The sequence below is a fragment of the Hoplias malabaricus genome, chromosome 18, assembly GCF_029633855.1.
Source record: "Hoplias malabaricus isolate fHopMal1 chromosome 18, fHopMal1.hap1, whole genome shotgun sequence".
In the NCBI taxonomy this organism is placed as follows: domain Eukaryota; kingdom Metazoa; phylum Chordata; class Actinopteri; order Characiformes; family Erythrinidae; genus Hoplias; species Hoplias malabaricus.
Genome location: NC_089817.1, coordinates 857674 through 878521, shown reverse-complemented (window position 1 = coordinate 878521; position 20848 = coordinate 857674). Strand labels below are relative to the sequence as shown.

The window sequence follows — 20848 nt, the reverse complement described above, 5'->3', positions numbered from 1 at the left end:
TACGTGTAGCTAACACTTCTGTCTACCATACAGACCATATTGGGACGTAGACGCCGTAGTTATCAGACCTAGCTACAAAGTGAACTGTGAAGGGAACAGGGAGGTATTTGGAATGGGGCCTAGAAAAATATACGTTAGTTTAATTCAAACTACTACCACTACCACATCTACTACTACTACTAATAATAATAATAATAAAATAATTACAATAATAATACTAATGGCTATTATTATTATTATTATTTTTAATATTATTATTATTATGTGTTTATTATTAATTTTTTGTTATTATTATTATTTGCAAAATGCCCAAACCATGGGATGTGCAAAAACTTTTATTTTATAAAACACAATAAAAGTCTGAGTTTGTCGGCGCTTTCACTGTAAGAGGGTGGAGGGTGTCGGGCTGCAGTTTGCTAACAGTACAAACTACAAACTACAAACTACAAACTACACCTTTCTGACCCCCGGAGACGGTGAGATTAAAACCCTCCACTGTTTGTGAGTTCGTGTTTCAGCCTGAGGTTTGGAGCCCGGGTGTTTTTGGCGGTGAATGAAGAATGTGAACAGATCAGAAACTTCTGCTTTTGCTGCGGGTTGTTCGCTAAAGTTCTCACTTGTTTTCCTCCAGATCCTTATCACTGTGTAATTAGTTAATAGTGTATTTCCTGAAGAGATGTGTGTTGTGTAATATTCATTTAACGGGGCCTCGAGACAAGTTTATTTATTATTGAAAGTTATTTCATACACAAATGCAGTTCAGTTTACACTCGGAGCATTGTCTGCACGCAGAGAAATCGTAGAACGACAAAATAAGAGGAAAAAACTAACCTCGAAACTTAAAGAAGTGAAATATAATAATTGTCAAAAGATACAAAATTCATTAATTTATAAAATAAAAAAAAAGCACCCGAAATAAAATAAGGCACCTGCTGGGGGGTGGTGGGGTGCTCAGTGAACTCATTCATTCATTCATTATCTGTAACCCTTATCCAGTTCAGGGTCGCGGTGGGTCCAGAGCCTACCTGGAATCATTGGGCGCAGGACAGGAATACACCCTGGAGGGGGCTCCAGTCCTTCACAGGGCAACACACACACACACACACATTCACTCTCACCTACGGACACTTTTTGAGTCTCCAATCCACCTACCAACGTGTGTTTTTGGATTGTGGGAGGAAACCGGAGCACCCAGAGGAAACCCACGCAGACACAGGGAGAACACACCACACTCCTCACAGACAGTCACCCGGAGGAAAGCCACACAGACTCAGAGAGAACACACCACACTACTCACAGACAGTCACCCGGAGGAAAGCCACACAGACACAGAGAGAACACACCACACTCCTCACAGACAGTCACCCGGAGGAAAGCCACACAGACTCAGAGAGAACACACCACACTACTCACAGACAGTCACCCGGAGGAAAGCCACACAGACACAGGGAGAACACACCACACTCCTCACAGACAGTCACCCGGAGGAAACCCACACAGACACAGAGAGAACACACCACACTACTCACAGACAGTCACCCGGAGGAAACCCACGCAGACACAGGGAGAACACACCACACTCCTCACAGACAGTCACCCGGAGGAAACCCACGCAGACACAGAGAGAACACACCACACTCCTCACAGACAGTCACTCGGAGGAAACCCACACAGACACAGAGAGAACACACCACACTCCTCACAGACAGTCACCCGGAGGAAAGCCACACAGACACAGGGAGAACACACCACACTCCTCACAGACAGTCACCCGGAGGAAACCCACACAGACACAGAGAGAACACACCACACTACTCACAGACAGTCACCCGGAGGAAACCCACGCAGACACAGGGAGAACACACCACACTCCTCACAGACAGTCACCCGGAGGAAACCCACGCAGACACAGAGAGAACACACCACACTACTCACAGACAGTCACCCGGAGGAAACCCACGCAGACACAGGGAGAACACACCACACTCCTCACAGACAGTCACCCGGAGGAAACCCACACAGACACAGGGAGAACACACCATACTCCTCACAGACAGTCACCCGGAGTGGGAATTGAACACACAACCTCCAGGACCTTGGAGCTGTGTGACTGCGACACCTACCTGCTGCACCACCGTGCCGCCCCCATTCAGTGAACTTTGGCTTGAAATCCATTGTATCACTGCCAGCTGTTAGAGATAAAAATGTGTTGTATTTCCCAAGAGGTCATACCTTACACATTCCTGTAGAGATCTGACACAACATTTCAGTCACAACATTTTCACCATTTACTCTGTAACACCATAATCAGATTAAGAGTACTCTACTTAAACTGCTGTGGACCCAGTAAATCAGGATGTTTAATCACCACACAGTAGCTACACCACACACGATCACAGTAAAAGTCAATACTCAGGGTCCTGCTGTGCTCTGACAAGTCTGAGATTGTACTCTGCTTTGTTCCAGATGTTCATTCCTCTGAGCCACTGAGAGAGCAGTATGTCTGTGAGGAACCTTTCTGTCCGAGCTCTTCTGTTCCTGGGGATTTTTCAGGTGGGACGCAGGGGTCTTGCCTCGGCTCCAGAGCTCAAAGAGCAACCGAAGAAAATCGGTAAAGTGAGATTAGACATTCAGCTCATTTCATCATCATCTTCACTTTTTATTTTAGATCTCAGAGGTTGTTTACACCTTACATTAACACGGCTTCATATCCAGGTCGTATCCGGATGAACTGGATTTTGTTTGCTTCAGATGAGATTGGAGTGTAGTTACCTGTGTAAAAAGCACATCACCACATGCACCTTTTATTGATTTATAAGTAAACACCCACAGCAGTGTTCTCCCCCTGTGTAAACAGCCCCTGTTCAGAACGCCCGCTTTCAGCACCTGTTCCTTTAAATGATAATGAGCCGCTCGCTGTTCACCCCGACCCCGAGCGCACAGCAGTGAGGAGCGAGGAGCAGAAGCTCTGGTTTTTAGCCGTTTTCACTCTGTTCTCTTTCTTCTCCGTTTTTACTCAGTGCTCTTATTTCTCCGCGCTCGTTGTGTCTGTTTTGCTGAGTTTAACCTCGTCTTTGTGCTCTCACATAAACACGGGTCCAGCGCTGTGATTGGACAGACTCAGACGAGGGGGCGGGGCCATTCTAAAGTCACGGCTGGATTTTGTATATTTACAGAGTGTTTTCAAAAAGCACTACATTGGCTGTGGGTGAAATAAAATATCATGAGTCAGACATGTTCAGCTGTTTTCTTAACTGCCTGTGCTCCACTAGAACTCTGAGACTGTGATTGTGAAATTGTAGTCATTGTGTAATTTTAGATTTTATTGTTGCTGTCAAACCAAACCCTTGTATCTGCACAGGCTCAGTTTATATAATAAATACAGTCTGAGTAAATGAAAATGGAATAAAAGCAGTTATTAATATGATTACGTATTTATAATTATTTATTATTTTGGGCTGTTTCCCTTGGTGCATACATTAGATATTTGCTCGTAAATGACGACAGTTTAAAAGTAAAAATGAGTGTAGCTTTGCTTTGTAAGAGAAGCCGAATCTTATTTTGATTCTGATTGATTCTCCCAGCTGTGGTCGGAGGGGGGATCGGGGGCACGGCAGCAGCGTATTTCCTGCGGCAGGAGTTCGGAGCCTCCGTGAAGATCGACGTGTTCGAGGCGGAGACGATAGGAGGACGTTTAGCCACAGAGAAGATCGGAGAACAGGAGTATGAGACCGGAGGATCCGTCATTCACCCCCTCAACCTCCACATGAAGCACTTTGTCGACAGAATCGGTGAGTTTCACAGCAGCAGAGTCCTTTTATACAAACGCCTGTCCACTCTGGGCAGTAATTCCCACTCAGTCCATGATCCCATCTCTCTGTATGAAGAGGGACCAATAAAACCAGCCCTGACAGATAAAAGTAGTGTTTCTAAATCACAGTCAAAACCAGTGATTAAATTAATTGTGTGTCGTATTTGGCTCAAATGACATGTGAATGACAGCTCAGTGTAAAACCCCCAAACTGGTAAACAACAGTGATGATACAGTGATGATGCAGTGATCAGTGCTGTGTAGCGAAGACCTAGTGATGGTCTGATGATGATGATGATGATATATTAAAGGTATAGTGTAGTGAAGGGACAGTGACGATAATGTGTAGTGATAATATGAGGCCAGTGAGCTCAGTTGGTTAGAGTTTGATTGAGGTGTGTGTGTCTGTGTGTGTTCACGTCCCTAGTGTGTGACTTGCTTGTACACGTCTGAAGTGTAAATTGTCTGTAAGTGTTTATTCACTGTTTGAATTCCCACAGAAACTCATGTGTAACTCGAGCTGTTTACTTTTGTAGCACTTTCGCTCTGAGTTTACTTTCATGCAGTTAGCGCTCTCCTGAATTTAGAGTCAGTTCCACCTTAAGTAATGTAACTGTAACAGCAAAAATAAGTCAGTGTGACCCCCCTATGGAGCAGGAATAGAGCAACATCCTCATCTCGGTTGGTGCTTTTCAGCGTTTGGAGTCTCTCCGTTGTCTAAAAACCTCCAGATGGCGTTTCTCTGCCGTGAGCAGAGAGAGAGAAAGCCTAGCACCGGACCCAGACACTTTGTTTTTTTACCCATTTACAGACACTGGGGCTTCGTAAACACATTAGAGCAGTTTCAAAAACATAAACAGACCTGAGAGTCTGAGAAGTGAGGAAATATCTTCTGAATCTTATAAGAAATGTTTTTAATTACAATCGTGAACATTGCCTTTAAGATGCGGAGAAGCTGTTTCTCTAAGGGATTAATAAAGGTGATTATTATTTTATTTCTTCTTCTTCTTCTTCTTCCTCTTCCACAAGGTTTGTCCGTCCGTACTGATGTTCCCTCTAAAATGGCCATATTTGACGGGAAGGAGCTGACCTTCGAGGAGAGCGACTGGTTTATTGTTAATTTCCTGCGAATGTTGTGGCGCTACGGATTCAACTCCCTGCGCATGCACATGTGGGTTGAGGGAATCCTCGACAAGTTCATGAGGTGAATCTCCCCACACTTCTCTGAGTCAGTTAACTTTGCAGAACCACCGTTATTTACCACGGTTTTCTTCATGTATCTGTCAGGATCTATCAGTACCAGCAGTTCGGTTACTCGTTCTCCAGTGTGGAGCAGCTGCTGCATGCGATGGGCGGAGCCAGTTTCCTCACACTCCTCAACCAGACGCTGGAGGAGGCCATGGTGGCGGATGGTTTCTCTCAGTCCTTCATCAACGACATCGTGACCCCGATCACACGGGTCAACTACGGCCAGAGCGTCCGCTTCAGTGCCTTCGTGGGTAAGACCTGATTACGAGGTCATAAAAGTATAACCTATAAATAACTATTATAGCGTTATTAGCATTTTATCAAGAAGTGATTTTCTTGTTTTGAGAAATTTTAATAATCAATAAAGTATTTCTGATTCTGATTCTGATAATAAAGTTAATTTATTCAGACACATACTGTTTTTCATCATGTTACACATCTATCAGCCACAACCTCCTTGTTTCTACACATTTAGAGGTGCACGGCTGTTGCTCTGCATACTTTGTTAGCCCCATTTCCCCCTGTTCCTCAGCGCTCAGGACCCCCACAGAGCAGGTGTGATGTGGTGGTGGATCATTCTTAGCGCTGCAGTGACACTGACGTGGTGGTGGTGTGTGAGTGTGTGTTGTGCTGGTGTAGAGTGGATCAGTTCCTCTGTGGTGGTTCTGACCGCCTGAAGATCAGAGGGAATTGGACTAGCGCAGCATTTTCTGCAGTACACGTAATATTTCTTGTTTAAATGTTTATTTTAAGTCCGTAACTCTTCTGTCCAGGTGCTGTGTCTCTGGCCGGTGCTGACTCTGGACTGTGGGCAGTGGACGGAGGAAATAAACGTGTTTGTTCTGGACTTCTGTATCACAGCAAAGCTGAGCTCATCCAGGCCCAAGTCACTTCTGTCTCTGTCAAGATGAGGCCGTCCAAAAGTGGTACGCTGCTTCTTTGTGCTTCTTTATACAGAAAAGCAGTTAGTTCAGGCCCGTGTGTTTCTGCTGTGAGCCCGTGTGTTCCAGCTGGGCTCCAGAACCCACCCTGACCCGGATCAGGCAGAAGCTTTTACAGGAAACGAAGAAATGAATGAATGATCAAGTCACTTACCACTGAGAGTTTTTGTTGATTCTGAGATGTTTTTAAAGATATAAAGCGTATATGTATTGGGTTTATTTATCTAAATAATTCTATATATTTATATTTTAAAAGATCTAGTTCTCTCCACTTCCACCTGTCACTGTTTCCCCAATCACACACAGTGCCCCAGTGTCAGGAAAGTGGGGTTGAGCATGTGCTTCCTTTGAGAAACGAGGCCAATCCACCACTTCTTTTTGAACTATTATTAATGCCATAACATTGAACAGTTTAGAGCACCCCCCCCCCCCCCCCCATTTGATTTTAATAAGACTTCATTTCTCATTTCCTCACTCTCTTCCTCAGGCTCTGTGGCCAGTCTTTACGAGGTGAACTACATCGGTGACGCTGGCTCCGCCCACTCTCTTTATGACATTGTGATCCTGGCCACACCCCTTCACCAGGGCCTCTCTGACATCAGCTTCTCAGGTTTCTCTCCTCCAATCCCCTCTCATTTTCCTGGACGTTATCACCAGACAGTGTCCACTTTAGTTTTGGGTCGAGTCAACGTTTCCTACCTGGGGTTCAGTCAGAAGCCGTCGGATTTTGTCTTTTCCGATATTTTGACCCAGGACATGAAGGGACTGGTTATTAACAGCCTGAGCTCTCTGGACCCGGTCCACATTCCTCCGGGTTACCGCCGCCCTCCTGCCAGTGAGAGCAAAGTGTGGAAGGTCTTCTCCCCCGAGCCCCTGAAGGAGGAGCAGCTGAGGGAGATCTTTTTGTCCTGGGAAGGAATCTGGGAGAAAAAGTGGCTGGCGTACCCCTCCTACACTCCTCCACAGCGCCGCTCTCCTCCCTTCATCCTCCACGACCGTTTGTACTACCTCAGTCCCATCGAGTGGGCCGCCAGCTGCATGGAGATGAGTGCCCTCTCGGCCCGAAACGTGGTGCTGCTCGCCCACCACCGCTGGCACGGGCACTCGGCAAAAATCGACCAGGAGGACCTCCACACTCGCCTCAGAGGGGAGCTGTAGAGCTTTAAAATAATATAATGCAGTCTTGGAAAGTCGAATCAATGTTACCTCTGAAAATTACTAATCAATGTTTGTGCAAGAAATTATTTATTCAGTTCCTGAGTTTATGCTCCTTAGAGTGGGTCCCCCACATGGGGGTGTCCATGATTTAAATTTATCAGTACAGAGTCGTTTATTAATTCTGGACGGTGTCAGTTTGACAGTGTGGTTTATAAAGTGAAGCAGAAACAGTGGAGAAAATGACAAACACTTCCTTAAAATCATATGAGGATCATTGACTAGATTTAAGAAGATTTCACTTGCCAAGACATCGTTTCTGTGCTACGAGAGCAGCGTGAGTCCAGGAGAAGCCTGTCCCAAAGTTGAGGTTTTGTGTACTTGATCATTCATGTTCAGTGTTCAGAAACACACACTAATCCCACATCAACCCCAGCCCAAACCCACAAAATACACAAACCAATCCTTACATTAAAGAAACACTAAGTGAGGTCTGGTATTTTTGCTCCAGAGCTCCCCCTATAGTTGCAGAGTGTAGTTCACTTTTACCGCACTGTGCTGAAATCAAGGGGAGGGGGAGGGTGGTTTCCTACCCTCTTCCAAATGATACACTGTGCAGTTTCTGCAGTGCTGAGCCTGGAGAGCCTCTATTCTCCCTATTACAAGGCAGTGAAGAATCACCATGACTTGAAGTTGTAGTTTTAATGTTAAGAATATTACCTAGTGTTGCTTTAAACACACACTAATCACCCATTCCCAAAGAGCTCACCAAAGCCATTTTGTGCTCTGTAAATATCCCATAATTCCACTTGTAGGTGATGTTCTGCTGTTTTTTGAAATACCATGCCCAAATATGGCATTCTCATGATATTATACTAATTAATACATCATGATATTATAATTATTTATTAATTGAGGACTTTGGGACAGGTCCCTCCCACCACACCTCCAAACAGACAGGGTCTTAGTGTTTAGATCAACACAAATGGACGAGACAGCGCTCACTCTGCCGTTTGAGAAAACTCTGGGGCCAAAGGGAGTCATTTTCAAGCCATTCCTGAGACAAAAGGGTTTGGATCTGGAGCAGGAAAACACAAATATCTGCAGCACAGACACAGGACCAGCGTTTAAACCTGAACTGTAGAGGGCGGGAAGGGTCCGGTGCTGGAGGAACAGAGATCCATTCTCTATTTAAAGCTAGATAATGAATTAACATTTATTCGACTCGACGTCTGATCGACCAACCCTTCTCACGTGAGCTCTACAGGGTCTGGCGACTTCAGTTGAAGCCTTTTACGAGTAGCTCTTGTGTCAAAGATGTGTGCGGTACTAGGGTTAGTGTTAAGTGAATTTTGTAGCTCTGTGTAAACCAATAGCCACAGAACTGCAGCAATATTATGTTCAGCTCAGACACTTTAGTTTACAGACATCATCTAGTTTTCTACTGCGACTGTCTGTTGTAGCAGAAGATGAGTACCATACGCTGTGGCATAATATACGATGTCTGCAGAATCTTTGATCCAACATGAGATTTTTATAGATGTCCGTGGAGGCCATGGCTGAGTCTTGAACATCGTGTATGCTCTCTACTGAGGCAGTGCTGAGGGAGAAAGGCCTTCCTTCTGTTTCAGAAAGAGCCCCTGGGTCAAGTACACCCGGGGCTGTTAGTCCTAAAGAGCCCTTAGACATGATGTCAGACCATTGTCTTTATTATAACAACCCAGTTTCAAGCTTTCTGATCAATTATATCTAGTAGAATAACCACTGGAAATTATTTTCTGAAGTCTGGGATCGGTAAATGGAGCAGACAGAGTTTGAAAAAGATGATGATTAGGGGAAAAGTATGAGTTAGTTTCTAGAAAAAGCATTCGCGTGATTCCACTGAACACTGTTATGCTCTTTCTCTAGATCTAGTTTACACAGTTTTTATAAAATATAGTCTGTGCTCCTAGCAAAGCCCCTGGACCTTTACTTCTGCTCGTTGTGGACTATGTCCTCTCTCGGAAATGGAAAAAAAACGCTTTAAACCTGAAGCGACAGAGGCCTTTTTCTGAAATACTTGTGAAATCACTGGAAGTTTGTAGGTTTTTGTTCAAATACGCAGCAAAACACAACGCTTAAGTTTCTGAGATTAGATTTGCCTGTTTGTGTATCTCCATGGCAACAGAGGGCTTCTCCCGCCCTTTTTTTTCCCAGCGAGTTGATTGGCTCTTTTTTCATGAACGGTTGGACTTTTACTGTAAACAGGCACTGTGTTTAATGATGACATTTTTCCTGTTCATTTTTCCAACCAGCATTTTCTACTGTAGATACTCTTATATTTCTTAGGTTTGTTCCTATTCTTAAACTTAAAAATGAGTGTGGAGTTCTCTAAGCTTCTGAAGCTGTCTCTAAATCAAAACAGCAGCAGATTTGCACTTAAATCTACACCTAAGATTCAGAGGGAATAAGCCCCTTTAATATGGAAGTATTTTTACTGAAGTGCCTTTAGTCCTGAAGTGTCCAGAAACTGGTCAGAAAATAGGAAATCTACAGGAGGACCAACTCTTTTTTAATATTGAAAAGAAAAACAACAATCGGTGGCTTTTGATTTTGTGAAAGGATTCAATATTCAACACAGATCTAACCGTTGAAATCACACTCCTCTAAAAACTTCAGAGTCCGTGTCGTGTTAAATAAGTTTGATAGGTTTAATGAAAGATATATTTTCGGTTATTAACGTGTGAATGTTCAGTTCCGTTGATTTGAAGGAGTCAGAGGTTCTATAGCGCCGCCTCGTGGCCTGTTCAGTGAACTGCTGATGTAGTGACAGACAGGGTTCGGTGTTAAATTGTGCGAATGACCGGATTTTTGTTGAATGGTGTTTGCAGGAATCACTGAGTTATTACACATTGCTGCTGAGAAAAGACCATTGTAACCACAAGGATTCGATTCATAACGAGTTCGATTCACGACTCACATCATAACGAACGTAATGGCTACCACCAGAGGGCCCTGGCTTCCTGTGGGACACTGGGATCCCAATTAAATGCTTCTAGAGAAATGTATTTTTCACAGAACTCCCGTTAAACTTTACACTGTGATCTAAAGCGACCAGGAGAACTCTAATGGAGACAACAGGACACCGTCAGAACCCAAAACTAAACTATAATGGCTCTGATGATTTGTTTTTCAGCAGAAATGTGTTGCTTCCCTGTTTCCTCCACAAGCAGTAATTAATTTATTTTTTTTCTGGATCCTAACAAACTGTGATTTGTATTAATTTTAAAGTTTCTGAAGATATTCCTCAAAAATGTTCTTTGTTTACTTTCTGTAATAAAACTGCAGTGTGTTGATTTGTCTAAAAGCTGTTGGGGTCATTTTTTTATACGTTTCTGGATTTTCTCAGGACTCTGCTGAAGGTTCTGATCCTGAAGCGGATTACTCTGTGGACAGCCTTTAACCTGTTCATTCATCTTCTGAAGGACCCACTGTAGATAGTTTTATCCCCTATATTCTCTATACAGAAGTAAAATGGAAGCCCTAGAGCAGCTGCAGATGAGCCTAGCGTCTCCGTGCTCAAGGTCAAGTGAGGTCAAGCCCCTCAGCATTGGGAGCAGTGCGGCGATGTTCTCTGGATCCAGAATTAATCCTCCGTCATCAGCACCTGACCCCAGCAACGTTTATGTAGCTTAATGCCATCAAACCTCACAGCAATGTTTAAAAAATCCCAGGTATTGATTATGGGTTCGTCCCTGAAATCTGTTTATTTGTTTTGACACTTCCTCATTTCCTCCACAAACACAGCCCCAGGACATCAGTCACTGGCACGAGCGCCGGGGGACATCTGACCTGGACGCCCACAATAGAGGTCATTCAGCGCCGAGATAAAGGCCGTCTGTCCGGCTCTGTGTGTGTGTGTGTGTGAGATGAGCCACCAGCTCTTGGCAGGTAGGAATGGAAGTGCCGGCCTTTTCATGCAAAACATGTGATGCTCTCTTCAGTATAAAAAGCTGATGTGACCCCACCGCTGTCCAGAGCTCTTCCTCAACAAGATCTGCCCTCTGCTCTTCTGCTCTTCCTCAACAGCCCTTCCACAGCTTCACATCACCTCTACGTTTCCCCAAGTCCTCCACATCTCCTCCAGGGTTCCTCCGGGGTTCCTCCACGGCTCCAGGATGAGACGCGCAGCCTCTTTACTGCTCTTAGTGACTGTTGCTGGGATCCACAGCGGTAAGATCATTTACCGGCGCTGGGGATTCTTTTCTGTAATTGTGTGTGTGTGTGTGTGTTTAAAACACGTGTTTTGGGAAGTCTCTCATGCCTCACATTTTACACACCTCTTTTTTTATTACTTTAAAATTTCAGCTTCAAAATCATTGTGGTGCTATTAGCTTTAAAAGCTAAACACTGCAGATGTAAACAAACAGACCCCAGCGCAGAGGTGACTGTCTTACCCTCGGGTGTCCCTCTGTGATGTGCCCCTCAGTGTTGGTGGCACCGTGTGTGAGAGGGAAGTGGAAGTAGAGCTGACGAATGATTGGCTGAAAATCTGGCATCTAACGAAATAAAAAGTAAAAATTGACAGTCCAAAGCTCGCGGAGAGTCAGCCTTAGGTTAAACACATTATACACTCTGCAGATAAACACTGACAGACTCCTCAGACTGTGTTGGTTGTTTGCAGTGTTTTCTGCGTCACTGGAGGTGGCTGAGGGTCTGGACTCTTCTGAAGAAAGAGGTACGTTTCTTTTTCATTCTCGTTCTTTAGGTTTTAGATTCTGTTATTTTGATTAAAGTGAAATAAAATGAATATAGCACTTTCCCTCTGTTTTTTTCAGTGGAGATCAGTGACCTGCTGAAAACAGGTAGTGCTCATTTCTCTCTCTCTCTGTCCCTCACTTCTCGTCACTGATACAGACTCATGCAGTTTTTAGGGTTTTACAAGAGGAACGCGGCGTCCTGGATCAGTCCAAAAACACGAGGTAGAGAAGAGGGTAGAAAAGAGTGAATGTCCAGTCGAGTGGTACAGGGTCCCCCTGAGGAAACAACTGACCGCATTATGTCTGAGAAGAAAGCACAGAACATTCTCTCTCTCTCTCTCTCTCTCTCTCTCTCTCTCTCTCTCTCTCTCTCTGTCTCTCCCTCTGTCTCTCTCTCTCTCTCTCTGTCTCTCTCTCTCTCTCTCTCTCTCTCTCTCTCTCTCTCTCTCTCTGTCTCTCCCTCTGTCTCTCTCTCTCTCTCTCTGTCTCTCTCTCTGTCTCTCTCTCTCTCTCTCTCTCTGTCTCTCCCTCTCTCTCTCTCTCTCCCTCTGTCTTTTTTCAAGGGATGCTCCGAGTGAGGACTCTTGTAACAATAAAGAACTAAAACACTCAGAAACCTTTCTTTAAAGTCAACAAATGTCCTTCGGCTGAAACTGAAATCTGGGACGTTGCTGGTGTTGAGCATTTTTATTATCGCTGACAAATCACAATGTTTCCAGGAACCTTCCGTCAGAACGAACTGAGTCATGGGTGCCGTTAGTGTGTGTGTGTGGGTGTGTGTGTGTGTGTTTTATCAGAGCTGTTAACTCCTGAATCTGATCTGTTCCCTCTCTCTTCACAGAGGAGTTCTCTCTCGAGGAGGAGGAAGAAGCTGAAGGTAAATGTTCTGCTGCTGAAGGGATATTTCACTTGAATACTTCCTCTTTGCAGCAGTAACAGCTCCTACTCTTCTGAGAAGGCTTTACACTAGATATTAGAACATGTCTGTGAGGATTTGGTGGATCATCCTGTGCTGATGTTGGATTAGTTCTCAGATGAACTCAGATGAACTGGATGGCGCTCCGTCCCTCTCCAGAGAATAGTTCTAACCCAGTCCTGCGGGGCTTTATCTTCCTCTAGTCCACGGTTCACAAAGAGCACAGTGACCTTAGACTCATGTGCAGCTGCTCCAGAGCATCCCACTCTGTTGGTCAGAGCCTGTATTTGGAGAGTTTACTAATTAAAAGTGTGTCTACAGAACGCTGGACATTGAAATGTGTGTTTAACTAATATTCATTCATTCATTCATTCATTCATTCATTCATTCTCTGCTCTCATTGGTTCACAGATGGAGAAAGTCCAGAGGATGGAAACTTCATGAGTGAGAACATTAGTGTCATAGGTTTCATTTACTTTACAATGATACAAAGGAGGGAGTTTAATTAAACTGACGTGGTGGTGGTGTGTTAGTGTGTGTTGTGCTGGTGTAGAGTGGATCAGACACAGCAGTGCTGCTGGAGTTTTTAAACCCTGTGTCCACTCTCTGTCCACTCTGTGAGACACTCCTCCCTCGTTGGTCCACCTTGTAGATGTAGAGTCAGAGACAGTAGCTCATCTGTCGCTGCACAGTGTGTGTCGCTCGTCCTCTAGTCCTTCATCAGTGACACAGGACGCTGTCGGCTGGATGTTTTTGGTCGGTGGACTGTTCTCGGTCCAGACACTGAGGGGTTTAAAAACTCCAGCAGCACTGCTGTGTCTGATCCACTCTACACCAGCACAACACACACTAACACACCACCACCACGTCAGTGTCACTGCAGCGCTGAGAATGATCCACCACCACATCACACCTGCTCTGTGGGGGTCCTGAGCGCTGAGGAACAGGGGGAAGGGGGGTAACAAAGTATGCAGAGCCACAGATGGAAAAATGTTTTGGCTGATTGGTGTATGATCTTTTTTACAGAAGCCACCAGAGATGAAATAGAAGGTAAGAGTTCACTGCTGTTTAATGGAGCAGTCAGTCATTTTCTGCCGTGAGTTTTCTCCATGTTATGAAACAGTGTTTATACTGACACCTAGTGGCCTGGATGTGTGAGAAATTCTGTGCCAGACATATTTAAACAATGCTGCTCCCATGCGGGGGACCCGCTCTATGGAGCATAAACGGGTTCACATCTAGAACTCCAAAGCAGTTAGTTTTTTCATCTCATTTGAGTTACACTTTAGAAAATATAAAACTGTATAAAAATAAATAATTCATTTTGAAAAAATATATATCTGCTCCATTTTATGGTAAAAAAGATTTCTCCTTTAAAGGAACACTATGTAAGATTTGGTATTTCTGCGTCTGGAGCTCTCCCTAGAGTTGCAGAGTGTAGGGGAAGGAGGGGTTTAGTAGTTCTCTACCCTCCTCCAAAAGTTACATAGTGCAGTTTCTGCAGCGCTGAGCCTGGAGCAGCATCGACAGAGGCTCTGTTCTCCCTTTTACAGCTCAGTGGAGCATCACAGTGATTTTGAAGCTGTAACTTTAAAGTAAAAATACTACCTATTGCTCCTTTAATGCGAGGCAGGACCACCGTGACTTTTAATTCGAAGTGTTTTTAATTTCAGAAATGGTACAAGAGGAAGAGTCTGAAGTTGTGGAGCTGACAGAGGAAGAGGAGACTGAAGGTAAGAGAAAGGACCCATGGCCTAAAGCACATTAGATCTTTTAATTCTCTGTAAAAATAATAACGAGGAGCTAATCACCGTCAGATTTCTCCGACGAAGAAGCGGGAGCTGAAGAGTTTAGGTGAGAGCCGTCATTAAACAGTCACTGGAGACGAGATCTGCAGGTTCACCAGCTCTGACCACTTCTCTTTACCTTGTTAGGGGCCGCGGAGGAGGACAGCGAGGAAGAAGAAGGTGGGGAACGTTGCTTAGATTCACTGCATGGTCAAAAGTTTATGGACACCTGCTCATCCTAGAATTCTTCTGAGATATCTCCCCTTCTGCTCTTCTGGGAAGACCTTACACTCTTACAAGTGTCAGAACATTGCTGTGAAGATCTGATGGCCCTCAGCCTCATTAACAGTAGTTAGATCACTGATGTTGGATATTTAAAGGTCCCGGATGAAGCTCCATCACTGCGGCGAACCATGGCTCCACTGTCCGGTGACGGGGGCTGTACACCCCTCTGGCTCACACTTGGCATTGAGCATGGCGACCCAATTCATTTCAGCTTTTATAATGCAGTCTGTACAAATCTAACTTTAAAATTCACTCCTTATAAGAGTTGTCCAATAGCTTTTGGACATAGAGCGCAATTCCACTCAGCGCCGCTAGAGGGAGGCACAGCTCATTGCTATAACATCGCAGAAGCCATAGAGTCAGTACTGAACGTTTTAGGAGACGTTTTACGTGTTGTTTCTGATGTTTTTCAGACGGTGAATCCGTGGAGGACACTGAGAGTGAGTACCTCTTCTTAAAGGACCATACCACAGAATACAGAACTGTCACAGTTAAAGTGAAGTTACTAACAGTGCGTTCTCTCCTCAGGCCACACAGGCTGCACACCCTTGTCTTTCTGACGTCACAAAAACTGGTGCACTGGAGTTCTTTTGTCTGTTCAGTAATAATTCAGTTTATACTACACACTCTCGCCAAACTAAAAGGAGTCTAATGCTTTCTGAGTAATGTGAAGCACAGGGCAGCCAATCAGAACAGAGCTCATTTACATATACAGTAAGAGGCTGTTTAATTAAGGGATTAGGACTTGGAATATTGTCATAGGCTCTTTATGTAATTCGTCTTTGTAAATTCTATCCAGATTTTTAAAGATCCTGTGTTTCGTTGTAAAATGTGACATCACACATCTTTAAATGATGTCAGAAATGAGGGCTCCTGAGGGATGTAGCGTTCTAAGTGTTGGCTCCATCATCAGGCAGGAGGCCACTGGATCGATGATGACTCAGCTGTCAGAGGTGGGGAGTCCTAGAGCACAGCTGTGGTGCACCTAGCGCCGGTGTCTGTCGGAAAATGCGTTAACAACAGATCGAAAAGAAGAGGTGGACTGGCCCTGAGTGTCTCAGAGGGAGCACACGCTCAGCCCCAGCCTCAGGAGGCGGCTAGTGGCACTGAGCGAGACTGGGGGGGTGTGGGGGTGTGGGGGGGATTCACTGGCGGGGAATTGGAGAGGACTAATGTTAGAGGAGCAAAAATTAAATAAATAAACCCTGGCACATCAGTAAACCTTGGTCACCTTGCTGCACTCTGTGAACTCTGACCCTGCTGATACCTGTGCACCTAAGACCCGAGTCTCTAATTAAAGGACAAGTGGACCGCGGTGGTTTCTAGGCCACTCTGATTAAAGAGGGAGAGATGTTTCTAAAGACTTCAGCAGAAATGAAGTGTCAGTGGCCTATATTCTGTCCCACTTCGGTCCCAGTGTGAAACGAATAACCAGCGTCTCCCGGTCAGCGCCGGAGACCCGAGACGAAGTGGGTCACTCGGGCTGAGAATATGTGGGAGAACATGGTGAACCGCTGCTTTGAGCCCATTGAAAGCTTCCTGTTTTTGTTTGTGAAGGACACTGTGGTGAAGAAAAAAAACCCCAAAGAAAAACAAGTCTAGGGCTTTAATAGTTCACTCCGTCGCGTCCAGATTTAGAAAATGAAATGTTACTATTTTCGAAAGTAGGTCTGACTCTGCTGCGTTTCTGTGTTTTCAGAGCACACGGAGATGGAGGAGAGCGTAACTCTGGGTACGTCCACTCGGCTAACCACGTAATAAAGATTACAATACACACTGTTAGGCCAGAAGTATGTGGACACCTGGAGTATGGATAAGAACTTAAATGATGTGGAGAATCTACACATGAGCCGAGGAGCTCCTCATTGGGCCGAGGGGCTGTAGACCTGTGTTCTCAGCACCTGACCTCACTGATGTTTATTTAAATGCCATCAGATTCTCACAGCAATGTACCAACATCCAAGCGTTCCCCAGTTGAGTAGAAGCTGTTACTGCAGCCCTTCGCTTCCAGTGAAACACTAGATCAGGTGTTCACTATAATTTATAGCGTATAAAATATTCAGGTATTCTAACACAACTACTGTTGTTATATTTGTGTGTGTTAGTGTGTGTTGTGCTGGTGTAGAGTGGATCAGACACAGCAGTGCTGCTGGAGTTTTTAAACCCCTCAGTGTCTGGACCGAGAACAGTCCACCGACCAAAAACATCCAGCCGACAGCGTCCTGTGTCACTGATGAAGGACTAGAGGACGAGCGACACACACTGTGCAGCGACAGATGAGCTACTGTCTCTGACTCTACATCTACAAGGTGGACCAACGAGGGAGGAGTGTCTCACAGAGTGGACAGAGAGTGGACACAGGGTTTAAAAACTCCAGCAGCACTGCTGTGTCTGATCCACTCTACACCAGCACAACACACACTAACACACCACCACCACGTCAGTGTCACTGCAGCGCTGAGGATGATCACGGTTTCTCTTTGTTCCTCAGATGAAGACTCCGAGGAGGAGGCTCAGGGAGAGGGAGGTGACTCAGGTTGGTCAGTCATTTCTAATAAAGCTGATTATGTGGTTCCTGACACTGACTCACTGTGATCTACAGCAGTGGACCTCAAAGTTTTAGACCAAGTAACACCCATCATCACACCAAAGCCTCCAGTTACCAATCACCAAGACATATCACAGAAACACACACACACACACACATACATATACAAAACCTGTACACTATAGACATACACATGCCTTGTCCACTGACCATTTTAGTGTGAGGGCTGAGGCTGGGCGTGCAGTGGAAGGGACGAGGTCAGTGAGCTTTAAACACAGATCGGTCTCAGCTTCCTTTTTGTTCGTGACGTCTCTTTGGCAAGTGGTAAACAAAGTTCTTCACAAGTTTTGTACAGATTTCCTGCTTTTGCAATCCACAAAAGAACATGACGACGTTTCCTGGGACTTGGAAACTGTAGCAGTATTTTTTACTGTGGAACTGCACTGCTTCAGAACTTTAAGTTGATATTTGCCCACGTTGAATATTGTTTAATGCATAACACATTCATTCGTTGTCTTTAAGCGCTCATCCGGTTCAGGGTCGCGTTGGGTACTACCCGGTATCACTGGGTGCAAAGTGGTAACTCACCCTGGAGGGGGGCACCAGTCCTTCACAGGTCGACACACATTCACACACTCACACCTACGCACACTACAATCCAGGCACAGGGAGATCACACCACACTCCACACAGACAGTCACCTGGAGGAAACCCACACAGACACAGAGAGAACACGCCACCCTCCTCACAGACAGTCACCCGGAGGAAACCCACACAGACACAGAGAGAACACACCACACTCCTCACAGACAGTCACCCGGAGGAAACCCACACAGACACAGAGAGAACACACCACACTCCTCACAGACAGTCACCCGGAGGAAACCCACGCAGACACAGAGAGAACACACCACACTCCTCACAGTCACCTGGAGGAAACCCACACAGACACAGAGAGAACACACCACACTCCTCACAGACAGTCAGCCGGAGGAAACCCACACAGACACAGGGAGAACACACCACACTCCTCACAGACAGTCACCCGGAGGAAACCCACGCAGACACAGGGAGAACACATTCAGGGCCATGAATGTAGTTAATCGTTTAGATGTCATTTGGAAAGCCACATTGGGATGCGTCACGTATCAGTGTATATCAGTATTATATTAAATATCAGTATTGTCTGAGTTTCATATGAAGGCAGTAAATGAGTGCTTTGTGTTTCCAGAGTCATGCGATTCTGTGTTTACTGAGCTTCAGTTTCAGAGAAGCTGAGTTTATTGAGCCGTACGCGGTTATCACTGTGAATCTGGGCCAGAAATCGAGGCCGTCGGCATCATGAGGCCACAGCTCAACTTGATTTATCTGGTCGGCTTTGTGCCGAGATTATTTTTGGACGAGAGACGCATCGTCACGGCTGGAGAGAGCGTGTGTTGGAGCTTAAAGAAGGAGCAGGTCTCCTGGCAAAGCGTCAGAGCATCTGCCGTAGTCTCAAACAGCTCTCACCTGATCAGACATGAGCTTTAGAGCAGCAGCCAGGGAACACACTTCAATCTAGAAACATCTGACTGAAGGCAGAACTGAGGGAGGGAACTTGTGAAATCAGGGTTAAAGGCAAAACCAGGACATGCTGAGTCAAGATTCACATTAAAGCAACATTAGGTAAGATCTTGTGTCTTGCTCATCAGCTCCCCCTGCCGTTTGCAGAGTGTAATTCACTTTTAGAGCACTGTCCTGAAACAAAGGGGGTGGGGGGGGGGGTGTAGTGGAGGGAGGTGGGGGTGGTTTCCTACCCTCCTCCAAAAGTTACATAGTGCAGTTTCTGCAGTGCTGAACCCAAAGTGGGCCAACAACTGAGGCCCTGTTCTTATTACAGCTTAGTGGATAATCACAATGATTTTGAAGGTTTAATTTTAATGTAAAATACTACCTAGTGTTACTTTAAACCAGTCTGAAGACTGAAGAGAACAAGACCCGTGTCACCTGAGTGAAGGCTGAGACAGACGTACATGAAACCAGTTCAGAACCAAGGCAGACATTTCATCACCTCTAGACCACGCTGAGGTCATTATATTTAGTGTGACCTCTGTTAAGTGTTGGATGTCATTAATGGGATCGTTTCTCCACAGCTGTGATGGAATGAGTTGGAAGAGTCTCGTTCACCTGCTTCAGAAGGAAGAGAGAGAAAGAACTGGTTCTTAATAAATACCTTTAATACCACAGCTACAGTGTGGAGTTTAATATTTGACTCTTAATTAATGGCTTGTTTGCTGCTGGATTTCCCTCAGATCAGAACTGCTTTAGATATAAGCTACTGATCTGCAGTTTCTCAAATCAGACGATTAAAACACATACTGGCCCTTATTTAAAGAAGCTTTACTTACAAAGAATCAAACTCCTTGGTAGTGACTCATCCCGTTTATGCTCCATGGAGTGTGTCCTCTGCAGAGGAGCGGCCATGTTTAAAACACAGAGAAGTCTTCTGATAATGCCAAGCCACTAGATGTCAGGACAATTTTTTCATAACATGAATTACTGGAGCACTTTTCTAAGAACAGTGGAACCTCTACTAACGAACTTTCCAAGATACGAACTGTGCATTTGAATATTATTTGCCTCCACCAACGAACCACGACTCTAGAAACGAACCCGAGCCTCCTCCGAGCCGGCGGCTGGAAATGGCCACTGACCCCAATAGGTGAGTCTCACAGCGCCCCCAGACTTGAGTGAGCTTTTAAGATTAGCACATTGTAGCTTTAGCAATTTAGCATTAGTGTAAATAGCAGACACTGAAATCCGTGCTAAGTTAAGCCGTATCTACGCTTCGTCTCCCCACATTCACCGCCTACTCTCCGTTATTCCACCCCCCCCCACCTCCCGTCATACAGCCAGTGCCTGTGTTACTGCTCCAGCCAGTCGTCACGTCTTCAAGGTAGCGATGTGTAACCACTTACAACTTTATTATTTCTTTTTTATTAGTTTCCACTGTATTTCTCTTTTATTTTTAGTAACGCTACATGTATTTTTTTTACTAATTTGAGTGTTGTAAACATATATCAGTGCAAAAAGGGTGACTTTCGGGGTGGGGGCTGGAACCCATTAATTGCTTTTCCATTATTTTAAATGGGGAAAATTGACTCGAGAAACTAACTTTTCCACTTACGAACCGGGTCAAATTCGTAGGTAGAGGTTCCACTGTACCTTAATAATTACCATTTTAACTTAATATTATTAATAAAACATACGGATTGTATCTTCATGTGATGAAAGGTTGGGTATTAAAATTGGAGTAAAATGTTCGGATCTAAAAGAATAAACAAGGACAAAAACTTCCCAAAAAAAGTATTTATTATTATTTTTTTTTTTTATTACCTCCCCACCCCTCTCCAGTGTCCATGGACAACAGAGTATATTT

General features: G+C 44.9%; 2 protein-coding genes across 2 annotated transcripts; both read left to right on the top strand.

Moving 5' to 3' along the window:
* The first annotated feature begins 375 nt into the window (after positions 1-375).
* Positions 376-10478, top strand: pcyox1 (prenylcysteine oxidase 1). The gene is made up of 7 exons (XM_066651366.1): positions 376-476; positions 2467-2611; positions 3585-3791; positions 4841-5015; positions 5099-5310; positions 5833-5985; positions 6488-10478. The coding sequence occupies exons 2-7, from the start codon at positions 2500-2502 to the stop codon at positions 7156-7158; spliced, it is 1530 nt and encodes a 509-aa protein (XP_066507463.1). The 5' UTR covers positions 376-476; positions 2467-2499; the 3' UTR covers positions 7159-10478.
* A 693-nt stretch (positions 10479-11171) lies between these two features.
* Positions 11172-20291, top strand: si:dkey-200l5.4 (uncharacterized protein LOC795026 homolog). The gene is made up of 12 exons (XM_066650979.1): positions 11172-11367; positions 11819-11872; positions 11973-11999; positions 12736-12771; positions 13222-13254; positions 13837-13860; positions 14484-14543; positions 14745-14777; positions 15296-15322; positions 16582-16614; positions 17374-17418; positions 19563-20291. The coding sequence occupies exons 1-12, from the start codon at positions 11313-11315 to the stop codon at positions 19574-19576; spliced, it is 441 nt and encodes a 146-aa protein (XP_066507076.1). The 5' UTR covers positions 11172-11312; the 3' UTR covers positions 19577-20291.
* Positions 20292-20848: the final 557 nt, after the last annotated feature.

Excerpts from the sequence above, each read along its gene's own strand:
- pcyox1 (XM_066651366.1), top strand. The coding sequence starts at position 2,500 with ATGTCTGTGAGGAACCTTTCTGTCCGAGCTCTTCTGTTCCTGGGGATT. Across the intron at positions 2,612-3,584 it reads AGAGCAACCGAAGAAAATCG|CTGTGGTCGGAGGGGGGATC; the intron begins GTAAAGTGAGAT and ends TGATTCTCCCAG. Across the intron at positions 5,986-6,487 it reads GATGAGGCCGTCCAAAAGTG|GCTCTGTGGCCAGTCTTTAC; the intron begins GTACGCTGCTTC and ends TCTCTTCCTCAG.
- si:dkey-200l5.4 (XM_066650979.1), top strand. The coding sequence starts at position 11,313 with ATGAGACGCGCAGCCTCTTTACTGCTCTTAGTGACTGTTGCTGGGATC. Across the intron at positions 14,778-15,295 it reads GGACAGCGAGGAAGAAGAAG|ACGGTGAATCCGTGGAGGAC; the intron begins GTGGGGAACGTT and ends GATGTTTTTCAG. Across the intron at positions 15,323-16,581 it reads ATCCGTGGAGGACACTGAGA|AGCACACGGAGATGGAGGAG; the intron begins GTGAGTACCTCT and ends CTGTGTTTTCAG.